Source organism: Acomys russatus, chromosome 10 (assembly GCF_903995435.1).
Source record: "Acomys russatus chromosome 10, mAcoRus1.1, whole genome shotgun sequence".
Classification (NCBI taxonomy): Eukaryota; Metazoa; Chordata; class Mammalia; order Rodentia; family Muridae; genus Acomys; species Acomys russatus.
Window position 1 is genome coordinate 7,233,542 of NC_067146.1, and position 23,475 is coordinate 7,257,016.

The 23,475-nt window shown below is 42.5% G+C and overlaps 1 protein-coding gene across 1 annotated transcript in view; it reads right to left on the bottom strand.

Moving 5' to 3' along the window:
* The window catches only part of Nup205 (nucleoporin 205), a 60,797-nt gene extending 42,053 nt beyond the window's left edge, over positions 1-18,744 (bottom strand). Inside the window, exons 1-8 of the mRNA XM_051152464.1 lie at positions 18,675-18,744; positions 10,378-10,553; positions 7,345-7,461; positions 7,030-7,167; positions 5,685-5,835; positions 4,239-4,444; positions 2,653-2,835; positions 732-782 (exon numbers count right to left, since the gene is read on the bottom strand). Coding sequence (XP_051008421.1) covers positions 732-782; positions 2,653-2,835; positions 4,239-4,444; positions 5,685-5,835; positions 7,030-7,167; positions 7,345-7,461; positions 10,378-10,553; positions 18,675-18,744 — 1,092 coding nt within the window. The remainder of the gene's footprint in view (positions 1-731; positions 783-2,652; positions 2,836-4,238; positions 4,445-5,684; positions 5,836-7,029; positions 7,168-7,344; positions 7,462-10,377; positions 10,554-18,674) is intronic.
* Between the last annotated feature and the right edge of the window lie 4,731 nt (positions 18,745-23,475).

The following is a 23,475-nucleotide window of genomic DNA, read 5'->3' on the forward strand; positions in this document are numbered from 1 at the left end:
GCAGATTTCTGTGTGTTTGAGGCCAGCCTGGTCTACAAAGTGACTCTAGGACAGCCAAGGCTACACATATACACATAAAAACCTTGTCCCCAAAAAGCAAAATAAATAAATAAATAAAAGACTTCCAATTCAGACGGCTGCCATGTGACATCTTTTTTCCAACTCTGAATATAGTTTCTATCATTGCTTCATCTCAGAATTAACAAGATGGCACAGTGGGTAAAGACGCTGTCCCCAAGCCTGACAACTCTGAGTGTGATGTCTAGTATCTCAAAGAGAACTGACTCCCCAAGGTTACCCTCTGACCGCCACACACATACCACGGCACATGTGGGCTTAGGCATGCCTAAGTGCATATATAAAATAATGATAAAAATAGTTTTATCTCTATTTCAGCACTGTTAAATAAATAAATAAAAACCTCCAAAAGTGAGGTTCAGCCCAGGCTTGGGCGCATGTGGAGCAGCAAACAGGCCAGACCAGCACGCGGAACAGATACCAGAAGATTCACTCTTTTGTCCCTTTAACCTTTTTTCCTTCTTCTGTAAGCTAGTTGGGTTGTATAATAAAGTTTAATTGTTAAAAAACAGGAGAAAAAAAAAACCCTCCAAAAGTAAATATAGTAAATTTAAAAATTACAGAAACTCAGTAGTCTACAAATAACTTTTCCCCATCTTCTGGCATTACTGTAGGAGTGAATGCCATGCTGAAACTAAAAGGGAAAGCCTTACCTCAATACCAATAGCTTGCCTCTGGCTTGGAACCCTGACAGTCTGCAGGATCTGGAAGTAAAAAGAAATTGCATGTCAGTGAGCAGCAATGGCCATCTAACAGCTACACCCCTCGTCACCACTCACAGGCTTCACTCTGGCACCAGTGAGCACCTAGGAGCCCCTGGGCAATGTTTAGTAGCAGCTCTGGCACTCAGGATTTTTGGTTTTGTAAAGTACAGGAAACTTCTAAATTTTAAGAGCACACAATTTACTTTTCTCTGCAAATTCCACTCAGATACTCTGGAATTTGCTCTTGAAAAGCATTTATAGGTTGAAACCTCACCATTGTTCAAGACACTCATCTGTACATAACCAATCATACTTAACCAAGAAATGAGGTTAAGGCTAGGTAAGTCTGCAATAAGGGGTTCTTCCTGACCAGGCCCAGCCCTCTGGTGATCTACAGTGTAGTAAACCACATTATTCATGAGACTTAACTCTCCTAGAAGTCAAGGGTGCACTACACTTGATAAGAACACCTGAGCCCATCACAGCAGGAAGCGGCAAGCGCACAGGCCTATGTAAGGGTTCCCTGGGAGGCAGGAGCGCCCTCAGCCTCAGCCTGTCAGCACACAGCAATCACATTGATTAACTTATCTAGTTTAGAGGCCTCTGCTACTGGGAAATGGCTGTTGTGCGAAAAATGAAAAAGAACCACAGGCTCAGGCTGGGCGTGGTGACGCACGCCTTTAATCCCAGCACTCAGGAGGCAGAGGTAGGCAAATCACTGTAAATTCAAGGCCAGCTTGGTCTACAAAGTGAGTCTAGGATAGCCAAGGCTACACAGAGAGACCCTGTATTGAAAAAGCAAACAAACAAACAAAATAAAACAAAACAAAACAAACAAAAGAAGAACCACAGGCTCCCTTCTATCGTATTACCTCTGAGACAAATGATACTGTGCTTAAGTACCTCCCTAGAGGTAGTGCTATAAACCGCAATTCTCAACGTGTGGGTCACGACCCCTTCAAGGGTCAAACAACCCCTCCACCTGGTCACATACCAAAAGTTTACATTACAATTCATATAGCAGCAAAGTTACAGTTATGAAATAGCAACAAAAATCATCTTATGGTTGGGGACATCCCAACATGAAGAGATACATATAGATATAGAGATAGAGATAGATATAGAGATAGAGAGATAGAGATAGAGATGTGTGTGTGTGTGTCCGTTTTGGTTTTTTGTTTTTTGTTTTGTTTTTCCTGACACGGCCTCTGTGTAGCCTTGGCTATCTGAAACTCACTTTGTAGACCAGGCTGGCCTCAAACTCACAACAATCTGCCTGCCTCTGCCTCCCGAGTGCTGGAATTAAAGGCGTATGCCACCAAGCCCAGCAAGGAGCTATATTTTAATTTATGTATATGAGTGCTGTATCTACATGTATGCCTGCATGCCAGAGGGGGCATCAGATCCCATTATGGATGGTTTGTGAGTCACCATGTAGTTGCTGGGAACTGAACTCAGGACCTCTGGAAGAGCAGTCACTCTCCTAGTTTTGGGCAGGAAGATCACAAGGAAAAAAACAGTATGAAAAACATGAATTTCCTGCATTTAATGAGTACAGGTATGGCTGAAGGCTTACGTTAACTAGCCTAGTCTCCAGAGACAACGGTAGCAATCTGCCACACAAGTAGTATCGTCTCATCTTGGGAAATAAGAACTTCAGAGGTACTTGAAGAACCTATCATTGGTAGTGAGGTTGTGAACTAAGCCAGGAAAATAACCTAGGACCACCGGTTTCTAATGCCATGTTTGGCTCTCAAGTCTTAACATGGAAAGCCCCTAGAATACCGTAAATTTCAACCAGATGCTCTTGCTTCTGCAGTATTGCCCATCATCCTCCAAATTATACAGATAAGGGAGCTCATGGCACTACCTGAGTGTACTCCAACGACTGCCAAAGTGAAGCGGCAACTTCAGGAGACTTTCCAAAAGCTGCAAGCGTCTTCAGCAGCTCGGCCTTGAGGACTGGGGGAATACTACACTGCAGGAGCCCCAGAATCACCACGACAGGTGTCCACTGAGGATGTTCACAGAGCGCCAAGCGAGCATTTTCACTCTGAGATTTGAACACAAAACAACAAGAAAGTTATTTTATTCATTTATCTAGGCTTTTCTATTTTGTTTCATGACAATAGCTCTTGCTATGCTCCCCAAACTGGTCTCCAGCGCCCCTGCCCTTTATTTTAAAGGTTTTTCAAGACAGGGTTTTCTGTGTAGCTCTAGCTGCCCTGGACTGACCTCGTAGACCAGGCTGGCCTTGAACTCAGAAGAGATCTGCCGGCCCGAGTGCTGGGATTACAGGTGTGTGCCACTGAGCCCAGCTGATCTCCAACCCCATTAACTCAAGCTGCCCTCCTGACTTGGCCTCCTGACCAGATGTGAATATAGCTACCCATTACCAAGTCACAGTGGGGTGGGGAGTGATCAGCAATACGCTGTACTGGCTGTAAACATTTAATACATATTTGAAGCTATTGGTAAATTAAATTAGATCACTAGTTTGATCATGGAAAGGATGAAATATAAATTTCAAAGAACTTCTTTGGCAGACCCAGCAACAGAAAATACTACTACAAAGAGATAAATGGTCTACCAGGGTGACATAAATCTCAGCCACTTTTAAGTCCATTCTAGAACACTACACTAAAATATACCTAATTCATTAATGAGTCAAGAAATACCTTTTCTTTTTGAGGAAAAAAAAATGAAATATTTTATCAAAGGTTACTTCATTTTATTTCAGTAAGATATTTTAATAAATTTACATTTTTTAATGCACAGTAACATCAAACATGATGAGAAAAATCAAACCCCTAGAAAATACATTTTTATATTCCAGACAAAATGTGAACCTGAGCAGTTCATTTTTCTCTCATGATCAATGAGGAGTTCTAAGCTGTGAAAAGTATGTACTGAAGAAAGAACTAATTTTGTAGAAGCAGCTAAAATGATTCAGTAAGAACTGTAGCTTCCTTTTTAATGAAAACTATTCTTTCCACACACACACATACATACACCAACTCACATGGCTGCCTCAGGACCTCCGCTAGCTGCCTTCTAGAGGAGGACACACACAGTGACCCTCACCTTCCTCGCCTTTCTTACATGCTCAGCTGTAAGTTTTAAACTAAGATTACGCAGCAAGCAGAACTAGCATAAATTATAGCCTCTAAAGTCTAAAAACCAAGTGCATAAGGATGAATGCTATGTATGTTCTCAGTATATCACTCATAAACATTAATCACTTAAAGAAAATGCCTGAGCAGGTGTGGTGGCACACGCCTGTAATCCCAGCACTCAGGAGGCAGAGGCAGGCTCTGTGAGTTTGAGGCCAGCCTAGTCTACAAACCAAGTCCAGTACAGCCCAGGCTACACAGAGAAAACTGTCTCGAAAAACCAAAAGAGAAAAAGAAGAAGATGCTTAGCCACTGCGCATGTCACTGCGCATGGGCTACCTACCCAAGTAATGATAGTAGACGTAAGCTGCAGAAAAGCAACCAGCCCATCCTGCTCCTTCTGGGTGATGCCACGGGAAGGAAGGTGACGGTACTGGACACTATCTGCACTTGGCAGGTCCTTTCGGAGATGCTCATGGTACAGCAATAAGGAGTGAAAGAAATGCTCCCAGGAAACAGGGCTGCCACCTGCTCCCTGAATGTTTTCAACTAAAAATAAGAGCAACACAAAGTTTTACTTTAAAAACTGCATATTTAGGGCTCATAGGTAGAATACTGCCTACTCCATGAGAGGCTCTAGGACCAATCACTAGCCTTACAACAACAAAAAATCTGGTTGTTTGCTTGGAACCTAAAAGTAATTTAAATTATAATGACTTTTGTTTGTCTTTGTTTTAGCAGACAGTCCATCTGTCCTAAATGACAGTGTTGTTTGCCCAGGTAAGAAGCTTGCCAAAAGGGATCAGAATTCCTCTGGGTTCATTTTTTGCTCAGACCTGAGGATGGGGTGGTATCCAGTAAATGTAAGTGACTCTGCATGCCACTGAACTGTTTCCTAGCCAGGAGCTCTCTTGTTGCCACATTTATTTTTAAAAAAAAAAAAAAAAAAAAAGGCTGAACTTGAAGAAAAAAAAAAAAGGGTTGAACTTGAATTCTCAGAAAAAGCGTAATTCTATAAATTAAAATACTCCATTTCATACTAAGCTTTGCGGGGCAGAGCACGACAAATAACATAGGCAGGCCCCAACAGAGTAGCCAATACGCTGGCTTGGGAGCGGGAAGATCTGTTTTAACCACGGCTCCTCCAACTTGTCACCATGGGTATATTAAAACTTAACTTCTTCAAACCTCATATTCTTCACATATAAAAGTGAAAATAAAAATATGTACCCAAAACAGCAGACATTTTGTTTCTTTTCCCTTTTGGCAGGGTATCTGACTGAACCAGACCTGAGTCTGAAAATTAGTAATGAGAAAACAAGTACGTATGAGGATAAATTACAGAAATCAAATTTAGCCGTGCATGACGGCTTATACCTGTAACTCTCATACTCTGAAGGTTGAGGCAGGATGATGATGACAGCCTGGGCTTTAGAGTGAGTTCTAAGACAGTTTAAGCTAGGAGTGAGACCTCATCTCAAACAAACTAGAACAAAACAAAAGTCAAACTTCCGTTGCAAGGAAATACACTTTGGTCTTATGCACAGATGTATTCTTGAAAAATCACATATATTGGTTCAGACTTGTTACACTTAATTATATTTAACAAAAATAAATAGCAATAATCTGAGACCATGATCAAAGCATTACCACACATTAAAAAAAAATCATTAGTGTAATTCTTTCCCTCAGTTATTATAAATGCAATTTGCACCTATGGTGGAATCTACACAGTATTATACCGAACTCAATAATGTAAGAACAAATTTAACATGCAGACTGTTCTTACCGTGACTACTACCATTGACTTTGAGAAGGCTAAAACAGTAGTGAGCACACTGAGGCCCATTGGCCAAGCCCTGGAGCATTTTTAAATAAGGAATATAAATAGTTGGCGGCAACAGATCTCCCATTTGTCTAACAAACTTTGACAAGACAACCTGAAATTAAGAAAAAAAAAAGTTTATAGGAAATTTATCTTAACTTTAAGGCAAATTGGACTAGCTATAAAAACTAAAACTCAGTACTATGATTCAGTTTATTGCCATAAAAAAAACAAAAGTAGCTGCTAGTTTATGAAAAGCTGTTGTTTGTTATTAGCGATTTAAGACAATTAAGCTGGGCAGTGGAGGCACAGGCCTTTAATCCCAGCATGTGCTTAGAGGACAGGAGAGTCTTCAGATTGCTGAATCTGCAGTTGCAAGCCATCTGACATGGGTGCTGGGAAGCGAATTCTGGTCCTCTGGAAGAGCAGCAAGCACTCTTAACTGCACAGCCATGGCTCCATCCCACAAATACTCTCATTTTTTAACTATGTAAAACTAAAAGTATTTACAGATACCTGGAAATTACTGTGATCTGTTAGGTATAAAATAGTTTTAAAATACTGTGGGAAAAATATCCTTATCTCTAAGAAAAAAAAAACATTGAGAAGCTGCACATTGCTTGCTTTAAAACATCCCTCAAGATAAAAGTATAGTTACAGAACTATATCAACTTGCAATAATAAAACTAGGGCACTGGTAATCCATTATAATTATTCTATCTTGTATATTAACCTTTGAAAACTTTAATATATCCTTCTCTGACATATTTTTCTACATGGGGAAAAAGCTAAAACAATAAATATAAGAAATATAGTAAAAATAAAGGGGAGGCATTGATTCTAGCCTCCAAGAAGGGGAGAATGAATTTACAGCATTCAAGCTTCTAACACTGAAATCCCAGAATGAACAATTATGACATAACAGTCCTTTGTATTTACTTCTGTCCATTATGTTTCAGCAAGTACAAGACAGAAAAGACAGGTTTTTATCTACATATATGGAGACTCCCAGGCACAATGTCGTCAACCATGACCTCTATGTATACTAGTTATTGTCACATCTATAAAGGATGACTATACCAAAAACATCTCAAGAAAGCAGTGTATAATGAGACTAGGAGCTTTTCCACTGCTAATAATTTGTCACGTGTCTAGTATGTAATAAAGGGCTGACTATATAAAATTCAAACTGATGGATTCAAATGTTCTGAAATACAAGAGGAAAAGCAATAATTTCTAAATAATTTATTGCCTGTGTTCAAAAAATGACCAAATCAGAGGAAAAAAAAAAAAAACCTAAAAAACTCACCTGGCGCTGAGGGGGTCGCTGATGAGCCACTCCCAGATAGGAGCCCATGATCGTGGGAGTCTGGAGAGGCTCTGAAGGACACCAGTACTCTAGAGCAAGCTCCAAATGAAAAGGGTTTTTTTTATATAGTTCACCAATCTGTAGAGAATAAGCAAAAACTATGGAGAAATGCTTACAACAATAAAGTTACAGCAATAAAAGAGTACATCAGTATTGAATTCTTTTGCGAAAAATTTTCCAAACAAAGTTCAAGAAAAAAAATGGAACAGAAAAGAAATTCAAAACAAAACAAAACTCTCCAACAGAATGACTTACCAGGAGCATTAAGTGCTCCAGGTCCCTTCTGAGTGAAATCGGGGGCTCGTTACCCATCTGTATGCTCATGTGAATCATTCGAGCATCTTCATCTGCCCGGTTCTTCAGCTGCTTCACCTATTATATGCATTACAAGAAGCTTAGTAGAAATATCCTAGGGATTGGCTAACAACGAAGTAACTAAGAGTTACTATGTATAAGAAAACATCACGTAATACTTGTGTTATTTTAACAACATGAAAAACATGCTAGAAATTTCACTAAAATGTTAAAATTATAATATCGTAAGGCTTAGAGGGAGTCAGGGAGATGGTTCAATGGGTAGAAATGCCCGAGCCAAGCCTGCCAACCACAAGATTGCAGAAAGAACCGACTCCTACAGGTTGTCCTGATGTCCACTCTACCCTGCCCACCACGACATGCTCAAGCCAAACAGATACACACACACAGCAAATAAAAAAGGAAGGAAGGAAGAAACCACAGGCTTCTCCACCTTAGAGAAGTTGCGGTTAATCAGTTTCTCAATAGAGACACTACTAAGGTCTGGGGCAGGCCACCTCCACTTAAGGATTACCCTAAGTACTGCATGAAACTTCCCATCCCTGGAACTACTAAGAACGTGTCCCAGTGATGTTAACAAGCAACTCATTGCCCAGCACGCTGTGACGAACATTATATCCACACTGAGAATCCTCTCTCATACCATTTGTGTGACCAAATGCTAATGAAACAAGAAATTACTTTGTTCTGGAAAAAAACAAAAACAAGAGCCAGGCCTGGTGGCACATGCCATTAATTCCAGCACTCAGGGAGGCAGAGACAGGTGGATTACTAGGAGTTCGAGGCCAGCCTGGTCCACAAGGAGAGTCCAGGACAGCCAAGGCTACACAGAGAAACGCTGTCTCGGAAAACCAACCAACTGAACGAACAAACAAACAAACAGTCCCCACTACATTCACAGCTGGAGGCTTCACTACTCCTTTCTCTATCTAGGTAAAGATACAGAAAGGGCCAAACAATTTAATGAAACCAATTCAGTTAATTATTGAACAATCTGCAGAACAGTAGCAAAATGCAGGTTCCTTTCAGTTTTCACAGCCCACTTACCAAACACGCCACAGTGGGTGCGTTAGAGCAAACCTCAACGTCATCAAAGCAACCTGGTAAAGACTATTCCTTTATTACCAAGGATTAGACTAGAAACTAGTGAAAGAGAAGTAACTAGGAAGTCTCCTAAGCATTTAGAAATCAAGCAACACACTTCCATATATTCCAGTGACCAAAGTCACCTCAGGAAAAATGCCAAAATATATTAAATGAACAACAAATAAAAACTCCATAGCATTAAAATACTTAATCACACACGAAAGTTTTAAACCAAGAATCCATAAAATTAAATGAAGGACCTGGGGTGTGGCTCAGTGAGAAAGCTCTTGCCTTATATGACTGTGGCCTATGCCTCACCCCTTGCGCCACCATACAAGGACTGGGGGAGGGTGTACAAGACGGCTCAGGAGGTAAGGGGGTTTGCGGCAAAGCCTGACGACCTGAGCCTGAGCCCCAGAGCCACACAGGGGAAAGAAAACCACCCACGGGTTGTTCTGACTTCCACATGCAAGCCCCCACACAGTAAACATAAGACAAATAAATGTCAGTAAAATAAAGAAGGAAATAAAATACACAAATTAAACCCAATGCAAAAGGAAGACACTAAAAGAATGAAAATCAGTTAACAGTTAAATGAAATCTAAGAAAAAAAAAAATATGAGTTAAGCACAGGATTCACAGGAAAGCCAGGACTGATGAACCTCTACCACAGTGTGACCAGGAGGAGAGGGGCTGAAGAGATGGCTCAGTGGACTCAGTTTGGTTCCCAGCACCAGTCCCAGGGGGCCAAACAACCTGTTCTGCTCCCTTAGGCACTGCATGGACATGGTGCAGACATACATGCAGATGCAGGCAAGCACTCACATAAATTATTTTGTAAGGAGAGAAGATACTAATCACTGTATCGATGATTACACAGGAGCCATGACTGCAAAGCCTAACCCAGTCCATATAGGAATTTGAACAAAATGGACATATTCAGTGGCAGACACAAACTACTAAAGTTCATTTAAAAAACCCTCAGTTATCCTGTATCTATTAAAGAAATCCTAGTATTAAACTCCTTGTTTTCCTTGCCAAGCCATTTCTGACTCTTCTAACTCAACTTTCTCAACTGACTCTTCCCTCAACTTTCATCTTTTCAGATGGGCTTTATGTCTCCATAATCAAAAACTCATATAGCAATTATTTAGGAAAAAAAACTTTAACCCTTAACCTTTCTAAAGATCCCTTTCCCCAGATGCAAATTAAAAGCATTGGCGGGGTTCTTCCTACTCCAAAACTCTGTTCTGCTCACCTTTCAAGTCTGCAGGTCTCAACTTACCTGTTTACCCCAACTATCTTAGCCCTTCGCTGAGCTGACCTAGCCTGAAATAACCTACTGTCAATTACTGGGTGTCCCTTATACAAAATGACAAGGTAAAATTGAACACATCACATACACCTTCCCATATAGTCTGTATGCTATCTCTAGAGAACATACAATACCTAATGTAAATAATATAGTAGTTATTATTCAATATTATTTAGGAAATAGTGGGGTCGCATACAGCTTTAGTACAGATGTACTTCTTAAACTTAAAGCTGGCTGATCCCAAGACTGACTTAAAGACTTAGTAATGGATAGGATACGGAACACATAGACACAGAGCCAACAATACTAACATGGCACCCACAGCACTGGGGTACCAGGAAATTAAGAGTAACCACCACCCAGAAAGGCATTGTCATTAACCCACTCATTTCTAGAGAAGATTTCTCAGTGTCCAATCAGCTAATAAGGTTTATGTCATTTCACCTTGCCACGCAGGCTGTACTTATAATACATCACTAGCAAAGCTTAGTCTGTGCTGACTTTATTAACTGCCAAACTTAACACACCATTTCACCTATTTCATAAAGCCCCGCCTACATTCTCACACTTACTTTCATTGGCATAAATGCAAGGAAGTCCGTAATAAGATTATGAGTTCTGCGGATGTAAAATTCTTCCTGATAGAAGTTTTCAGACAGCACAACAGACTCAGTGAGGAACAAGAAGACGCCATCAGCAATGGCGAGTTCTGCAATTGCTTCATCTGCTTCGGTGAACTCAGCCAGGGCTAGAGTCAGAACATAAAACAGCAAACTCAGAGTGAGTGGCGCTGGTGGTGCACGCCTTCAGTCTCAGCACTCAGGAGGAGCGGCCAGCGGACCTTTATGAGTTTGAGGCCAGCCTGGTCTTCATAGCAAGTTGTAGGCCAGCCAGGAATAGTTAGACCTTGTCTCAAAAGACACACACACACACACACACACACAGAGAGAGAGAAGAACACATGAATATATACAGACACAAAATAATGTTACAAAAAAATCTAATTATCACACACCTACTTAAAGTTCAGTAATTTCATGTCAAAAAAGTACTAACTTAAAGACTTAGTAGTGAATAGGAAATGTAAAATATAAGCAGAAAAACAAGATTTGTAGAGGACCATAAAAAAAAAAAAAATCTAATCAGCTACCTACTTACTCCCTGTAATTTTTTTTAAATAAACTGTACAAAGAATAGACTCCTAACAACAAAAAAATGCTTCTGTAAACCCTTGGAAACAACATAATACCATGAACAAGTGCTGGAAAATTATATGACTGACAGGATACTGTTACCTGCTGAAACACTGGCTCTGTCTTGGGAGGGGGCTTTAAGGGTGGGCAGCAGTAGAAACCTTGCCCTAGCATATGCCAATCAGACTCTGGTTTAGATCACCCACCTTACTAGGACTAGGAAACACTGACATGGGTGGAAAGAACCAGCATGGCTGGATCTGGAATCAGTGGAGACAACTCTGAGCACGGTTTTTGTGGACATTTCCAAGGAGGGTTTCTTGTTGTTGTTTTGATTTGAGTTGAATTGGGTTTTTTGGTTTTTTTAATTTTTTTCATTTTTTGAGACAGAGTTTCTCTGTGGATCCTCGGCTGTCCTGGACTCACTTTGTAAACCAGGCTACCTCAAACTCACAGCAATCCACCTGCCTCTGCCTCCGGGTGCTGAGATTAAAGGCATGCACCACCACGCAGGGCTTGGGTTGGGTTTTCTGAGGCAGGGTCTCAACTGTGTAGCCCTGGCTAGCCTGGAACTCACTCTAGAGACTAGGTTGCTTCAACTCAAGAGATCCGCCTGCCGCTGCCTCCCAGGCCCACCTTCCAGAGAGTTTACCTGAGGAAAGACTCACCTTGAATGTCTAACTATCATACCACAGGCTCATCTCCCAGGACAGCTTGGAAGAAAGCTCCTGATTCCAATTGCTCCAGCATATCAGACCATCCCACACAGGACTTTTATTAAGTCTGCATTTTTCAACATTTAGAGACTGAACCAGAAATGCTATCTGTAGCTTGTTTAACCATTTTCCCAGCTTTATTTTGGCCCCTACATAGGTATTATTTGTCCCAAATCAGCCTGAAGAAGCTTTAAAAAGAGAACACCCTCCCATTTCCCTTAAAGGGGGGTTGGGTAAGATTTTGTGCTATGGAGGTTTATCTTCATTGGGAATTGACTGTGTTATTATTGGGTTTGTTCAGAGAGAGAACAAGGTTGGACTCAGGCATCTTTCTCTGAGAACATAAAAATATATAGGAATGATAGGACAAAAGGTAGGTTATTGAATCTACTCTTCAAGTTAAAGCCTTAATTGTTACTCACAAGGCTATTTTTAATTCATTCATATAGAATATTAGATATTGATGTAAAATAAGTTTCTTTTTATTTCATTGTACTATTCAATTTTATCACAAGACCATATACATCCTAGATTTAATAGATAGATAAGGTAAAATATTTAGATAAAATCTTCAAAAACCTCAAAGACCTACAGAATATAGCATTTAAAGAAATTTTATTTGTTTTGAGGATTCTTTGATAATGATTGCCAGATTGACTCCTGGCAACACCCAGTCTGCCTCAAAGAAGGTAATAAGCATGGAGAAACCTCCTTATGGAGATGGCTTCAGATGTGGCAAACTAGCCACTGGGGGAAAATGTCCTTGTTTTCTGCCACAGACAGAATTCTGCCTGAAATGGGCAAACTTGGATGCGGGTGGAGTTGACAGCCAAAGTCTGCCAAGGCAGGGTAAGCAAGTCCTCAATAGTCTCTGCTTCACAAATATGTCTGTCAGATATATTGGGCCAGAAGGCTGAAGATGATGCTCCTACGTGTTAGAAAGCTTTAGGTGACTGTTCAGGCAGCAAGGTGTTTCTGTAATTTTGTATTTTGGAAGCTGCTAACCTGCACTTCCTATTTACTCAGGTAATTAATTTTATTCCTTCTCAAGTCTCGATGGGCTTGAAGACAGAAAAACATTATGAGTATAACATAAATATAACAATTGTTTTGTGCTTCTTATGTATGTATATTGTATATTGGTGTAATGATATAAATGTATAGGGGAAAGGTTTTTTTTTAATTAAACTAAAAGGGGGAATTATGGAGGAATGCTGAGTGGATGTATCAACTGTCAATAAAGTGCTGTTTAGCCAATCAGCTGGGCAGAAGGACAGGCAGTGGAAGGCGGGACCTCCTGGAGGGGAGCAAGGAGGTTTGTCAGTTGAGAAGAGAGACAGTTGACTGGGGAGAAGCACAGAGGGAAGAGTGGACAGTGGAGCATCATAGTAGCAAATGCTTGGGGTATATGTATTATATATCAGTTTAGAGCAGTTTGTTTACCATAGTATAGGAATAGATAGGTATTAGTTTAGACTTTGCCCAGTGTTGTGCTGGCAGCTTTAAAGTATGCTTCGGACTCTGGGTCTTTATTTAGCAATCTTAAGCCAAACCAATACAGTTTTAATGTTAACAGGCTGGCATGGGATCTCTACCTCAGTCCATGCCATCTGCTTCCAATAACTTCTATCAAGCTACCTCCCATCCATAATCCCAAATACTTGCTAATGTTCTTCTTCTGGGCCAAATCTTCCATCCATGCCGGCCATGCACTTTTCTTCCACCTAACCCATGGCAGCCTTCCTCTCTTCCCTTCATTTCAGGTCTCTCCTTGGGTCCCTCTTCATCCCAGAATTCCTCTCTCTCTCTCTCTCTCTCTCTCTCTCTCTCTCTCTCTCTCTCTCTCTCTCTTTAAGCCCGGGAACCTTAGCCACACCTCTGTCTCCTCTGCTTTTTTATTAATCATAAGGTTGGTCACAGAGACATCAGACCATCTCCCCAATACCTTCATATTTTTCTTGCTGCCATATTGTCTGTCTCCTCGAATTTCTGTCCATAGGATCTTTGTAGAACATCCTCTTCTTCTTCTGCTTACTCTTTGGCCTTCTAGCCTCCGCTCAGGTACTGCCTTCCTTCACTGTGTTCCTAGGCCAGGCAGAGCCAAAATCCTTTTTGTGATCATGCAACATACTTCTTCCTTCCTTCTGGGTAGAAATATCCACATAGGCTGGGCGTGGTGGTGCACGCCTTTAATCCTAGAACTCGGGAGGCAGAGGCAGGCAGATCGCCATGAGTTCAAGGCCAGCCTGGTCTACAAAGTGAGTCCAGGACAGCCAAGGCTACACAGAGAAACCCTGTTTCGGGGCGGGGGGGGGGGGCGGGAAATATCCACATAGAAAAGTGCCTAGTAAATAACGAATAAAAATGTGTCAGATGAGTAAGAATGAGCAAAGGAAGCTGCTATCTTCCACTTCGCTATCATTGATTTTTTTTTTTAAGGCTGCGTATTTCTACATATAGCCCTAGTTGTCCTAGGACTCACTGTGTAAACTAGGTTGACCTTGAACTCACAGAGATACACCTGCCTCTGCCTCTCAGTGGTGGGATTAAAAGTATGATTCATCACTCCCTAGTCTTGTTTGGATTTTAAATGTCCCCCAAAGCCATTTATTGTAAACTTCTTCCCAATACAGCAGCATTCAAAAGTGGGGCCTTTGGGAGGTGACAGGACAGTGAAGATGACTTCATGGATGAATTAATTCATTTTTTTACTTGTGGCTTAATATCTTTGGGAGGAGAGACTTTGTTATAAAAACAAGCTCCCATTCTGACTCCTGGACACCATGAGATTAGCAAACATGGTCCACCCCACACTCTCCAGCAGAGTGGTCTACCTTCCCACAGGCGCAGAGCAGAGGAGCCAAGTGACCGTGGCTAAAATTGCTGAAACTCTAAGCTAAAGTAAATCCTCTCACTGACTGTATTACTTTGGTATTTGTCACAGTGATGGAAACACATATCCATTGCCAGAGTGTACCATAGACTTCTTGAAGACTTCTTCTTCTTCTTCTTCTTCTTCTTCTTCTTCTTCTTCTTCTTCTTCTCTTCTTCTTCTTTTCTCCTCTGCCTCTCCTCTTCTCTCCGCCTCCATCTCCACTCCCTCCTTTCCTCCTTCTTCTTCTCTCCTTCCTTCTTCTTCTTCCTTCTTCTTCTTCTTCTTCTTCTTCTTCTTCTTTTCTTCTTTCTCCTTCTTCTTCTTTCTTCTTTTCTTTCTTTCTTTCTCTCCGCCTTCTTCTTTCTCCTTTCTTCTCTTCTTCTCTCTCTCCTTCTTCTCCTTCTTCTTTTTTCTTCTTCTTTTTTCTTCTTTCTGTTTTCTTCTTCTTCTTTTCTCCTCTTCTTCTTCTGTCTTCCTCTTCTTCTTTCCTTCTTCTTCTTCTTCTCTCTTCGTCTCTTCTTCTCTCTTTCTCTCTCTCTCTCTCTCTCTCTCTCTCTCTCTCTCTCTCTCTCTCTCTCTCTCTTTCTTTTAAGACAGGGATTCCCTATGTAACCTTGGCTGTCCTGGACTCACTTTGTAGACCAGGCTGGCCTCGAACTCACAGAGATCCACTTGCCTCTGCCTCTGCTCTCTGCCCCTGCCTCTCAGAGTGATGGGAATACAGGCAAGCTCAACCACACCTCACTTGAAGACAGCTTCTTAAGCGGGCAGCTTACAAAGATACTCTCTTAAGGGTATCTGAAAACTCTGGGATTAGGGGAATGCTGGAATGTTCAGTGTGGAGATGAAAGAGGTGGATCACTCCATATTTTCTCCTAAGGCAAATCTCTGTTTCTGATAAGCAAATTTCCATAATTGCTGAGCTTGAAACACAAAGTCAAGCAGACTAAAACTTCTGTTTGTGTATGGATTCATACAGTTAAAAAAAAAAAAAGTCTGAATTGAAAGCTGCAGAGAGATGTTAGTTATTTTTATAAAACCGTGCTTATTTCTCAGTTTCTTTCTTAACCCAGCTACCATACAAATAGCTGAGACCCTTTTATATTTGTTTAATGGTAAGCTTCACAACGCAGTAGCTGAGCAGTTATTACTCTATTCTTAACTCTCAAAGCTAATCTAGTTTCCTCCCAGGGTACATCTCTGAGATACTTTGTGGCTTTTTTGCTCCAGCTCCTCCCTTTTACTTTCACCTCTCCCTCAGCTGAATCCCCTGCCTCCTCTTCCCACTCCTCCTCCCCTGGCTGGCAGGAAGTCCAGCCTTTTTCTCTCCACTGCTCAGTGATTGGCTGTAAGCTGCTTTATTGGTGTACCAGGGGACAATTGGGGAAGCAGGGTTTACACAACTTTAAGACAGGATGTTCTCAGAACAAGGATTGCAACCAGATATGGGGGTACAGAAATCAGCATTTGGATTACATGATAACCTTATGTCTACAGAGAGGGCTCATCAGTGGCTCAGACCACCAACTGCTCTTCCAGCACCCACATAGTGACTGATAACTGATAACGGTTACAGCGAATAACATGCTATCATATGGCCTCTGTGGGCACTACACACACATGGTGCATGACATATGTGCAGGCAAAATACATAAGCATTAAATAAATAAATCCCTTTTCACTCTTTCTGAGTTTTCAAGATGTTGAATTAAGGACATGGTAGGTTCTCCAGAGTGAAATTCTATATTTCTCTGAATCCTCCAGTAGGATTTATGATCAACTATGCTGATGATAAAAGAGCCAAAAGAAAAACTTTATGCCATGTCTGTAAAAGGAATCAAGGAATGGCTGAACAGACTTCCTGCTTCTGGTGAGTGGCATGGGGATGACCAGAGTTAAGAAAGACAAACCAGAGCTGAGAGAAAGGTCCACCCAGCAGTGATAATTGAACAATGAAAGTCATATCAAAGAAAAGACAGGGTGTTTCTTATTTTGAAGATAGTGCAGAAGTGAGAAGGGGGTTGGAGGAGGGCAGGAGATGAAAGGCTCTGCCATTGCAAGTCAGTCACAAAGGAACGTGAAGACTTGGGGCTCAGGATTGCATCCAATACAGGCAGTGTTGCATGCTTCTCCAGTGCCTTTGTAAAATATATCCATTAAAAAGTCTTTGTTCCAGCTGGGCGTGGTGGCCTACGCCTTTAATTCCAGCACTCGGGAGGCAGAGGCAGAAGGATCTCTGTGAGTTCAAGGCCAGCCTGGTCTACAAAGTGAGTCTAGGACAGCCAAGGCTACATCTCAAAAAACAAAAGAAAAGAAGAAAGTCTTTGCTCCAAGAGGAAAAAAAATTTTTTTTTAATGTTTGGACTTTGAAGCCAAGGGCAATGGCACATTAATTCCAGTACTCAGGAGGCAGAGGCAGGCAAATCTCTGTGCATTTGAGGCCAGCCTGGTCTACAAATCGAGTTCCAGGATAATCCGGGCTATTAGTTCCAGGATAGCCAGGTCTACTTATTACACAGAGAAATCCTGTCTTGAACATTTCCTCCTCCAGATAGAATCTGAACTATGTTCAGGGAATTGTGTGACTGTGTGGCTCTGCCCTGGTCAGGCAGTGTGTGGGGAGTGAGGAACCTCGTCTGTAGGTAAGGAAAGAGCAGACTGTTCATCCTCTTAGAAGGACGCACAGAGTGAAACTCTTCACACAGGAACAAGAAAGCACTGATTGCAATAAACCAAGGAACTGTCCGGGACAAGATGAAAATTCAAAAATACAGGAGAAGAGCTAAACGAGTCAGAGAAAGACAACTCTGGACAAACAGGGAGCTGGTGTGTGTGTTTTTTCTTCTCTTCCCTTGGCTTTAGTGACTCTTTGCCAATGTGCATGTTGCACCTTCTCATCCCATTTCCCAAAGCATTGAGAGTTCATGGAGAGAGAACGGTAAACAGTGGACGCCACCAGGTGCTGGTGCGGTTTCAGAAGAGACACACCAGAAAGAAACTGCTTTGAGTGGAACTTCTAATTCATCAGTGACTTTGCTGAGTGACAGCGAGCAAGTCATGTGACTTCCCAGAGCCTGTGTTTCTTAACCAACTAAAACAGAGACAATATTTCCCTTGAGTGGCTATGAGGGTTCAGTGAAATATGGGGTTAGCATAGAACACTTAAAAAGACATTCTTGGTACCAATAAGATGGTTACACAGAGGAATGCTGAGGATAAAGTGCAGAGGTGAAGGAAAAATGAAAGGGGGCCTTTGAGTGAAGATGTAGAAAGTCCATACTAAGAGCATCCATGATTTCTGTTGCTGAGGTTCTCATGGCCCCCTTGAGGCAACCATATGACCAAACCATGTTACACAGATCTACACCTTTTAAAAAAGATTAATTTATATATTTATTATGTATACAGTGCTCTGCCTGCATGTATGCCTGCCAACCAGAAGAGGGCATTAGTTCACACTATAGATGGTTGCGAGCCACCATCTAGTGCTGGGAATTGAACTCAGGACCTCTGGCAAAGCAGTACTCTTAACCTCTGAGCCATCTCTCCAGCCCCAGCACACATTGAATACACTCAAAAGTAGTGATAAGACTAAGTTGAATGCTTCTCAAGTTAGACAGTCTGAGTGGCAACCAGGACTCAAGAGTAGAGTCTTGCTCTTAGGTTAAGCTTTCTGTCTTTTCTGGGGTGGTTGCTCTGTGAGAGAGTGCTCACCAGGATGTACAAAGCCATTGGTTCAATCAGGAGCAACAGCCATGAGCACGTGCGCTGAGCATCTACAGCCATAACCCTGACAACTCAGAGGCATGTTGGATTTTTATAGGGTCTGATGTGGAGCAGATGACTCAACGATTAAAGGGTTTGGTTCACAAGTGTGAGGACTAAAATTCAGATTCCCCCAACCCCTCGTAAATGCTATGTGGTATAATGGCCAACCTGTGATTACAGCTGTATTAGAGTTCTTTAAAGGAACGGAACTAATAGTGTGTGTGTGTGTAATTTATTAAAATGCCTTATATACTGTGGTGCAGGGAGTCTCCCTGGACAAAAAGGCCAGGAATCGATAGTTTTCCAGTCTGTGATACCTGACACCTCAGCGGTCCCAATCCGGTGCAGGAGTCCTGGGGAGTTCCAAGAGAGCTGATGGTCTTCCATCCAGGTTGGATTCCTGAAGAAAAATCCGCTGTGAAGGAATGCCTCAGGGGCGGGGCAGATGAAGTTGCCAGCGAGAGTAAAGGCTCAGAGGCAAAACCCAGAAGCTTTCTTCTTCCATGTCCTTTTACATGGGCTGCCACCGGAAGATGTGGCCTGGATTTAGGGTAGGTCTTCCTACGCAGCTGCTGGGGTTGTAGCTAACCCTAGAGGTAGTCAAGGTGACAACCAGGATTAGCCACTGCACCGGGCATGGAAGGCAGAAACACGGTCCCTCAGCAAGCTGGTAGGGAACACTAGCCAGATTATTGAGTTCTAGGTTTGGTTGAGAGACGCTGCGCCAGTGAGCAAGGCGGAAGAGGAGTTACAGCCTGATTCTCAACATCAATCTCAGGCCTTTCTATGTAGATACACATATGGGTACACACGTGCGTGTACACACAGACGCTCACAGACATACACGCACACCATAGGCATGCAAACATGGATACATGTACACACACCACACAGAAAGGGGAGGGAAATGGAAAAGGGAAGGAAAAAGTGGGGTCAAGAGGCCGGGATTGAATTCAGAGCCTTGCAATTGACAAGCATGCACTCACAACTAGAAGGAAATGGAAATGGGATGCTCCTGGGGACAGTTGCTACTGCGGCACCACCACTGCCACCACCTCAGCCTGCCCTACTTGTGATTAAGGCCACACAGAGACTAGAAAAAAAATTAAAGAGCAGATTTTTATCGAGCCTAATGGTGCAACACTAAGGGCGACACGTGGAAGAGGACCTGCTTGTATACGGTCAGAAAGGGTACGACAAGCATGAGGCACCCGGATGTAACCCGCACCAATCACACACAGGTGGCAACTTCCAATCACAAGCCTTACACACTGAACAATCACCAGCCCTGAGTTATTTGAACCGCAAGCTTTCTGTAGGACCGGGAATGTTAGGATTGGGCTCCCCCTCCCCACGCTATGAGCAAAAGTAGTTACAGAGTGATCAGGATCACCCCGAGTTCTAGAATGACTGGAGAGAAGCCGTCCAAAGCCAGTGTACTTTGTCTGGAGTGATAATGACCGTGTGAGGCCTCCTGAAGCCCAACTGCTGGTCAGCAGTGGCCGTGCATCTGAAGGGTAGTTTCTTCACCATGTCTATGAAGTGTTCAAACCGCTTAGGATGCTGGGAAGAGAGTCAAGGTGGCTGCAAAAAGAGGGGCTGATTCCTCTCTTTAGAGCTTCCTGCTCAAGGTAGCCACACACTTAAACTTCTCTGGGGCAGGAGCTATATAGAGCTCAGTGGTGGGGTGCTTGGCCCGCTTACGAACTGCCATGGGCTCCGTTCCCCGCACCAACAAACAAACCAGGGCTCCGTGGAGCATATAGACTGTCACTCGCAAATCTGTGCATTCGCCTTTGGGTTTGCAGAGTCCAGCCTGTCTTGGTCTATGTAAGGGTTTCGTGGCAGGCCCTGGAGAGAGAGGGTTCAGGGGTCAAGAGCACTCATCTATCTTGAGAACCAGAGTTTGGTTCCTAATGATGGCATCAAGCCACTCACAGCTGCCTGTAACCACAGCTTTAGGGGAGCCAACAGACCTCCATCCTCCTCCAGCGTCTGTCAGCATTAGTATACATGTTTGTAAACACATGCAGACATATTCACACACACATAAGGTGAAATTAAATTTTCTTAATACAAAAGCCAAAAACGGGACAAAGTTTAATACTGATATATGTTGTATATAGCTTATTTAATAGAAAGGGGGAGATGAATGAGAAATAAACATGTTTTTTGTTTAGATCGCAAGTGTGGGATGAGGAACAGATTTGTGAGAGAGCAGGCGATGTTTATCCCCTTAGAAGTCAAACCATGTTGTGAGGGGGGGGCTTGGGTGTTACCAGCTGAAAAACATCCTTGAACAAATTCTGAGAGGAGATATAAATGTGAGCCCCAAACAGGAGGGGCATCTTTGGAGACTTGGGATTGAGTGGCTGTGTATCACTGGCTTCTGAGACCCTCCTCAAAAGAATCGCTCCAGTCAAGGCTTTGGGGCTCCGGGCTGCGGTTGCTGATCCAAGTCTCTGCGGAGGCTCTGGGTTCCGGATTCCAGTTGCTCCAGGCTCCAGCAGAAGAAATCCTGCTGACTATGCCAGGAGAGTCGTTCCTGGGAACTGATACCCATAAGGTTTCATTTTTGTGTTCTTTAATCTTCTTTTCCTCGGGTTTATGCTAGTTGGGTTATAAGGGAGGTATGCTCAGTTGATACGTTCATAATAAAATATAATTATTAAGAAAATTGAGCCTAAAAAAAAAAAAAAGAAAAGAAAATTGAGCCTACAGATAGATATTTTAAATTTTTTATAAAAGAGAAAGTAAAAGCCAGGATCAAGGCATGGTGGCTTATGCCTATAATCGCTGTGCTTGAGGAGGCAGAGGCAAGTGTATCTTTGTGAGTTCGAGGCCAACCTGGTCTACAAAGTGAGTCCAGGATAGCCAAGGCTACACAGAGAAACTTTGTTTGGGCGGGGGAGGCCGGGACATGCAATTGCTATCTTAATATGCTATCTTGATTTCTTGGTGCAAGAAGAAATTTTCAGGTATTAATTTCAAAGACTCTAGATTAATGGAAGATTTCTCTAAGTTTGCTTCCTTATCGTATGCTGCTGAGTTAAACTGTGACTGTGATTAAACACAGGCAGAAAAGGAAGTGTACTCCAGACAAACACATTTCTGCCAAGGGTTCAAAAACACTTAAACATTTCTTTGGTGGCATTTTGCAATTCTTCGTATGTTGCATTTTCCTTTAACAAAGACCCTAGTCTGCAGCCGGCACTATTTCACCCTCTCAAAAGTCTCTGAACAAAACTGTCTGGATTCAGATCTCTATTTTTAACCCCCTTGAAAAGTCCCTTGAGTAAATCACTTGCTGTAAGTGTCTGAAATGTACTCTGGGCTCTTAGTGGCTTCAATTATATTATAGTCTCTTCAGGTAAATTCAATGCATTTATTAAGCCATCCCCACCAAGGAGAGCAAACGGAAGAAAGGAAGAGGTCCAGCACTAGCGCATCTCCGTACAACTGCACCCGTGGCTTTGTGAAGTGGTAGTGTGTAAAACGCCATAGCGGGCCGCAGAAAAGGCTCAGCACTTAAAAGCACGTGCTGCTCAATTGAGAAGCCTAGAGTCTGCATCGCTGTGCCCACAAATGTCTGTACTCCAGTTCCAAGGGATCCAATGCCTTCTGGCTTCTGTGGGCACCTGCACACACATATGCATATACAGTCATATGGACACACACACACACACACATTAAAGAATAAAAAAATAAAATAAAGCACCATGGGAATTTAGATAGGAGGATGGAATGGAAACTCCTTTGCTCCCCCCTCCCCCAGGGTTTCTCTGTGTAGCCTTGGCTGTCCTGGACTCACTTTGTAGACCAGGCTGACCTCGAACTCATGAGATCTCCTGCCTCTGCCTCCCTGAGTGTTGGGATTACAGGAGTGTGCCACTGAGCTGGCTGCCACTTTTTTTTTTTTTCATTGAATAAGTAGAAGGAAGTGAAGGAGAGAAGAAAGAAAGAAAGTGGGGTAAAAAAGAAACCAGAAGAAAACCTTCAAGGTTTTTTCCTCAAATCAACAAACCTACCTCTCCCAAGAATTTAACCTCTAGCAGGCTTCTTAGACGGATGTGGACTTGAAATAAGTAGTGGCCAGTAGCTTAGAATTCATGGGGTAACGTGAATTGCTCGTGGAAGCGTCCAGCCACATAGAACACTAGATCAGGCCACATCAGACACAAATGTGTGTGGTTTCATTTCTAAATAAGTGGCTCTTTACAGGATTTTTCTGCATCTGCTGTCTCATTTTTCCTCATGAAAGTTCAATAACTGACAATTTTACAGACGGGCACACTGCAGGTCAGACAAGTCAATTGTGCTGCCTAGAATCGCTCAGGAAGTGACACAGCTAGACACAGCCTACGTGGTCCAGCTGTCAGTTCAGTGTTCCCTCTAGTCCAGAGGAGGAAAGCTGAACCCCTCCGTAAGTGATGCTGGCATTATCTATGCGTGATAGTAGCTCTAGAGTCTGGACTGCGCTTTCATATGTCTACAAAGGTCTCTTTTAAATCCACACTAAAGGCTAGACGGAAAGGGATAAAGAGAGTAGTTGTAACACTGACTTCAGCAAAAGAGGCAAGAAAATTACCATGCTAAAGTGCTGCTAGAGGTGTGGCTCTTTGCTAGAGGCTGCCTAGTCCCTGAGTTCAGTCCCCGGGAGGCCCCTTCACAAGCACCCCCCCCGCCCACAACTGTATGCTGTTCTAAAATGTTTACCTTTCTCACAAAAAGTGAAAGAGGAGGTAGCTTTTCTACTTAAAGAAGACAAACAAACATCAATAGCATCAACATTATCAGTTTATCATCCAAGAGTCACTTGTTCCGGTATTTATTTTTGTACAGTAATATCTCATGTGCATCGTGTAAGTGGGGTTTTTCAAAATCTCATATTCCACATACTGTTCTATTTGAGATGTGGAAGCTGACTTCACCTTCACTCCTTGAGAGTTAAGTCAGTGATGCCAGGTGGTAGCAGCGGCTGCGGTGGCACACACCTTTGATACCAGCTCTCGGGAGGTAGAGGCAGGTGGATCTCTGTGAGTTTGAGGCCAACCTGGTCTATAGAGGGAGTTCCAGGGCAGACAGAGTTAGTTACACAGAGAAACTCTGTCTCAAAAA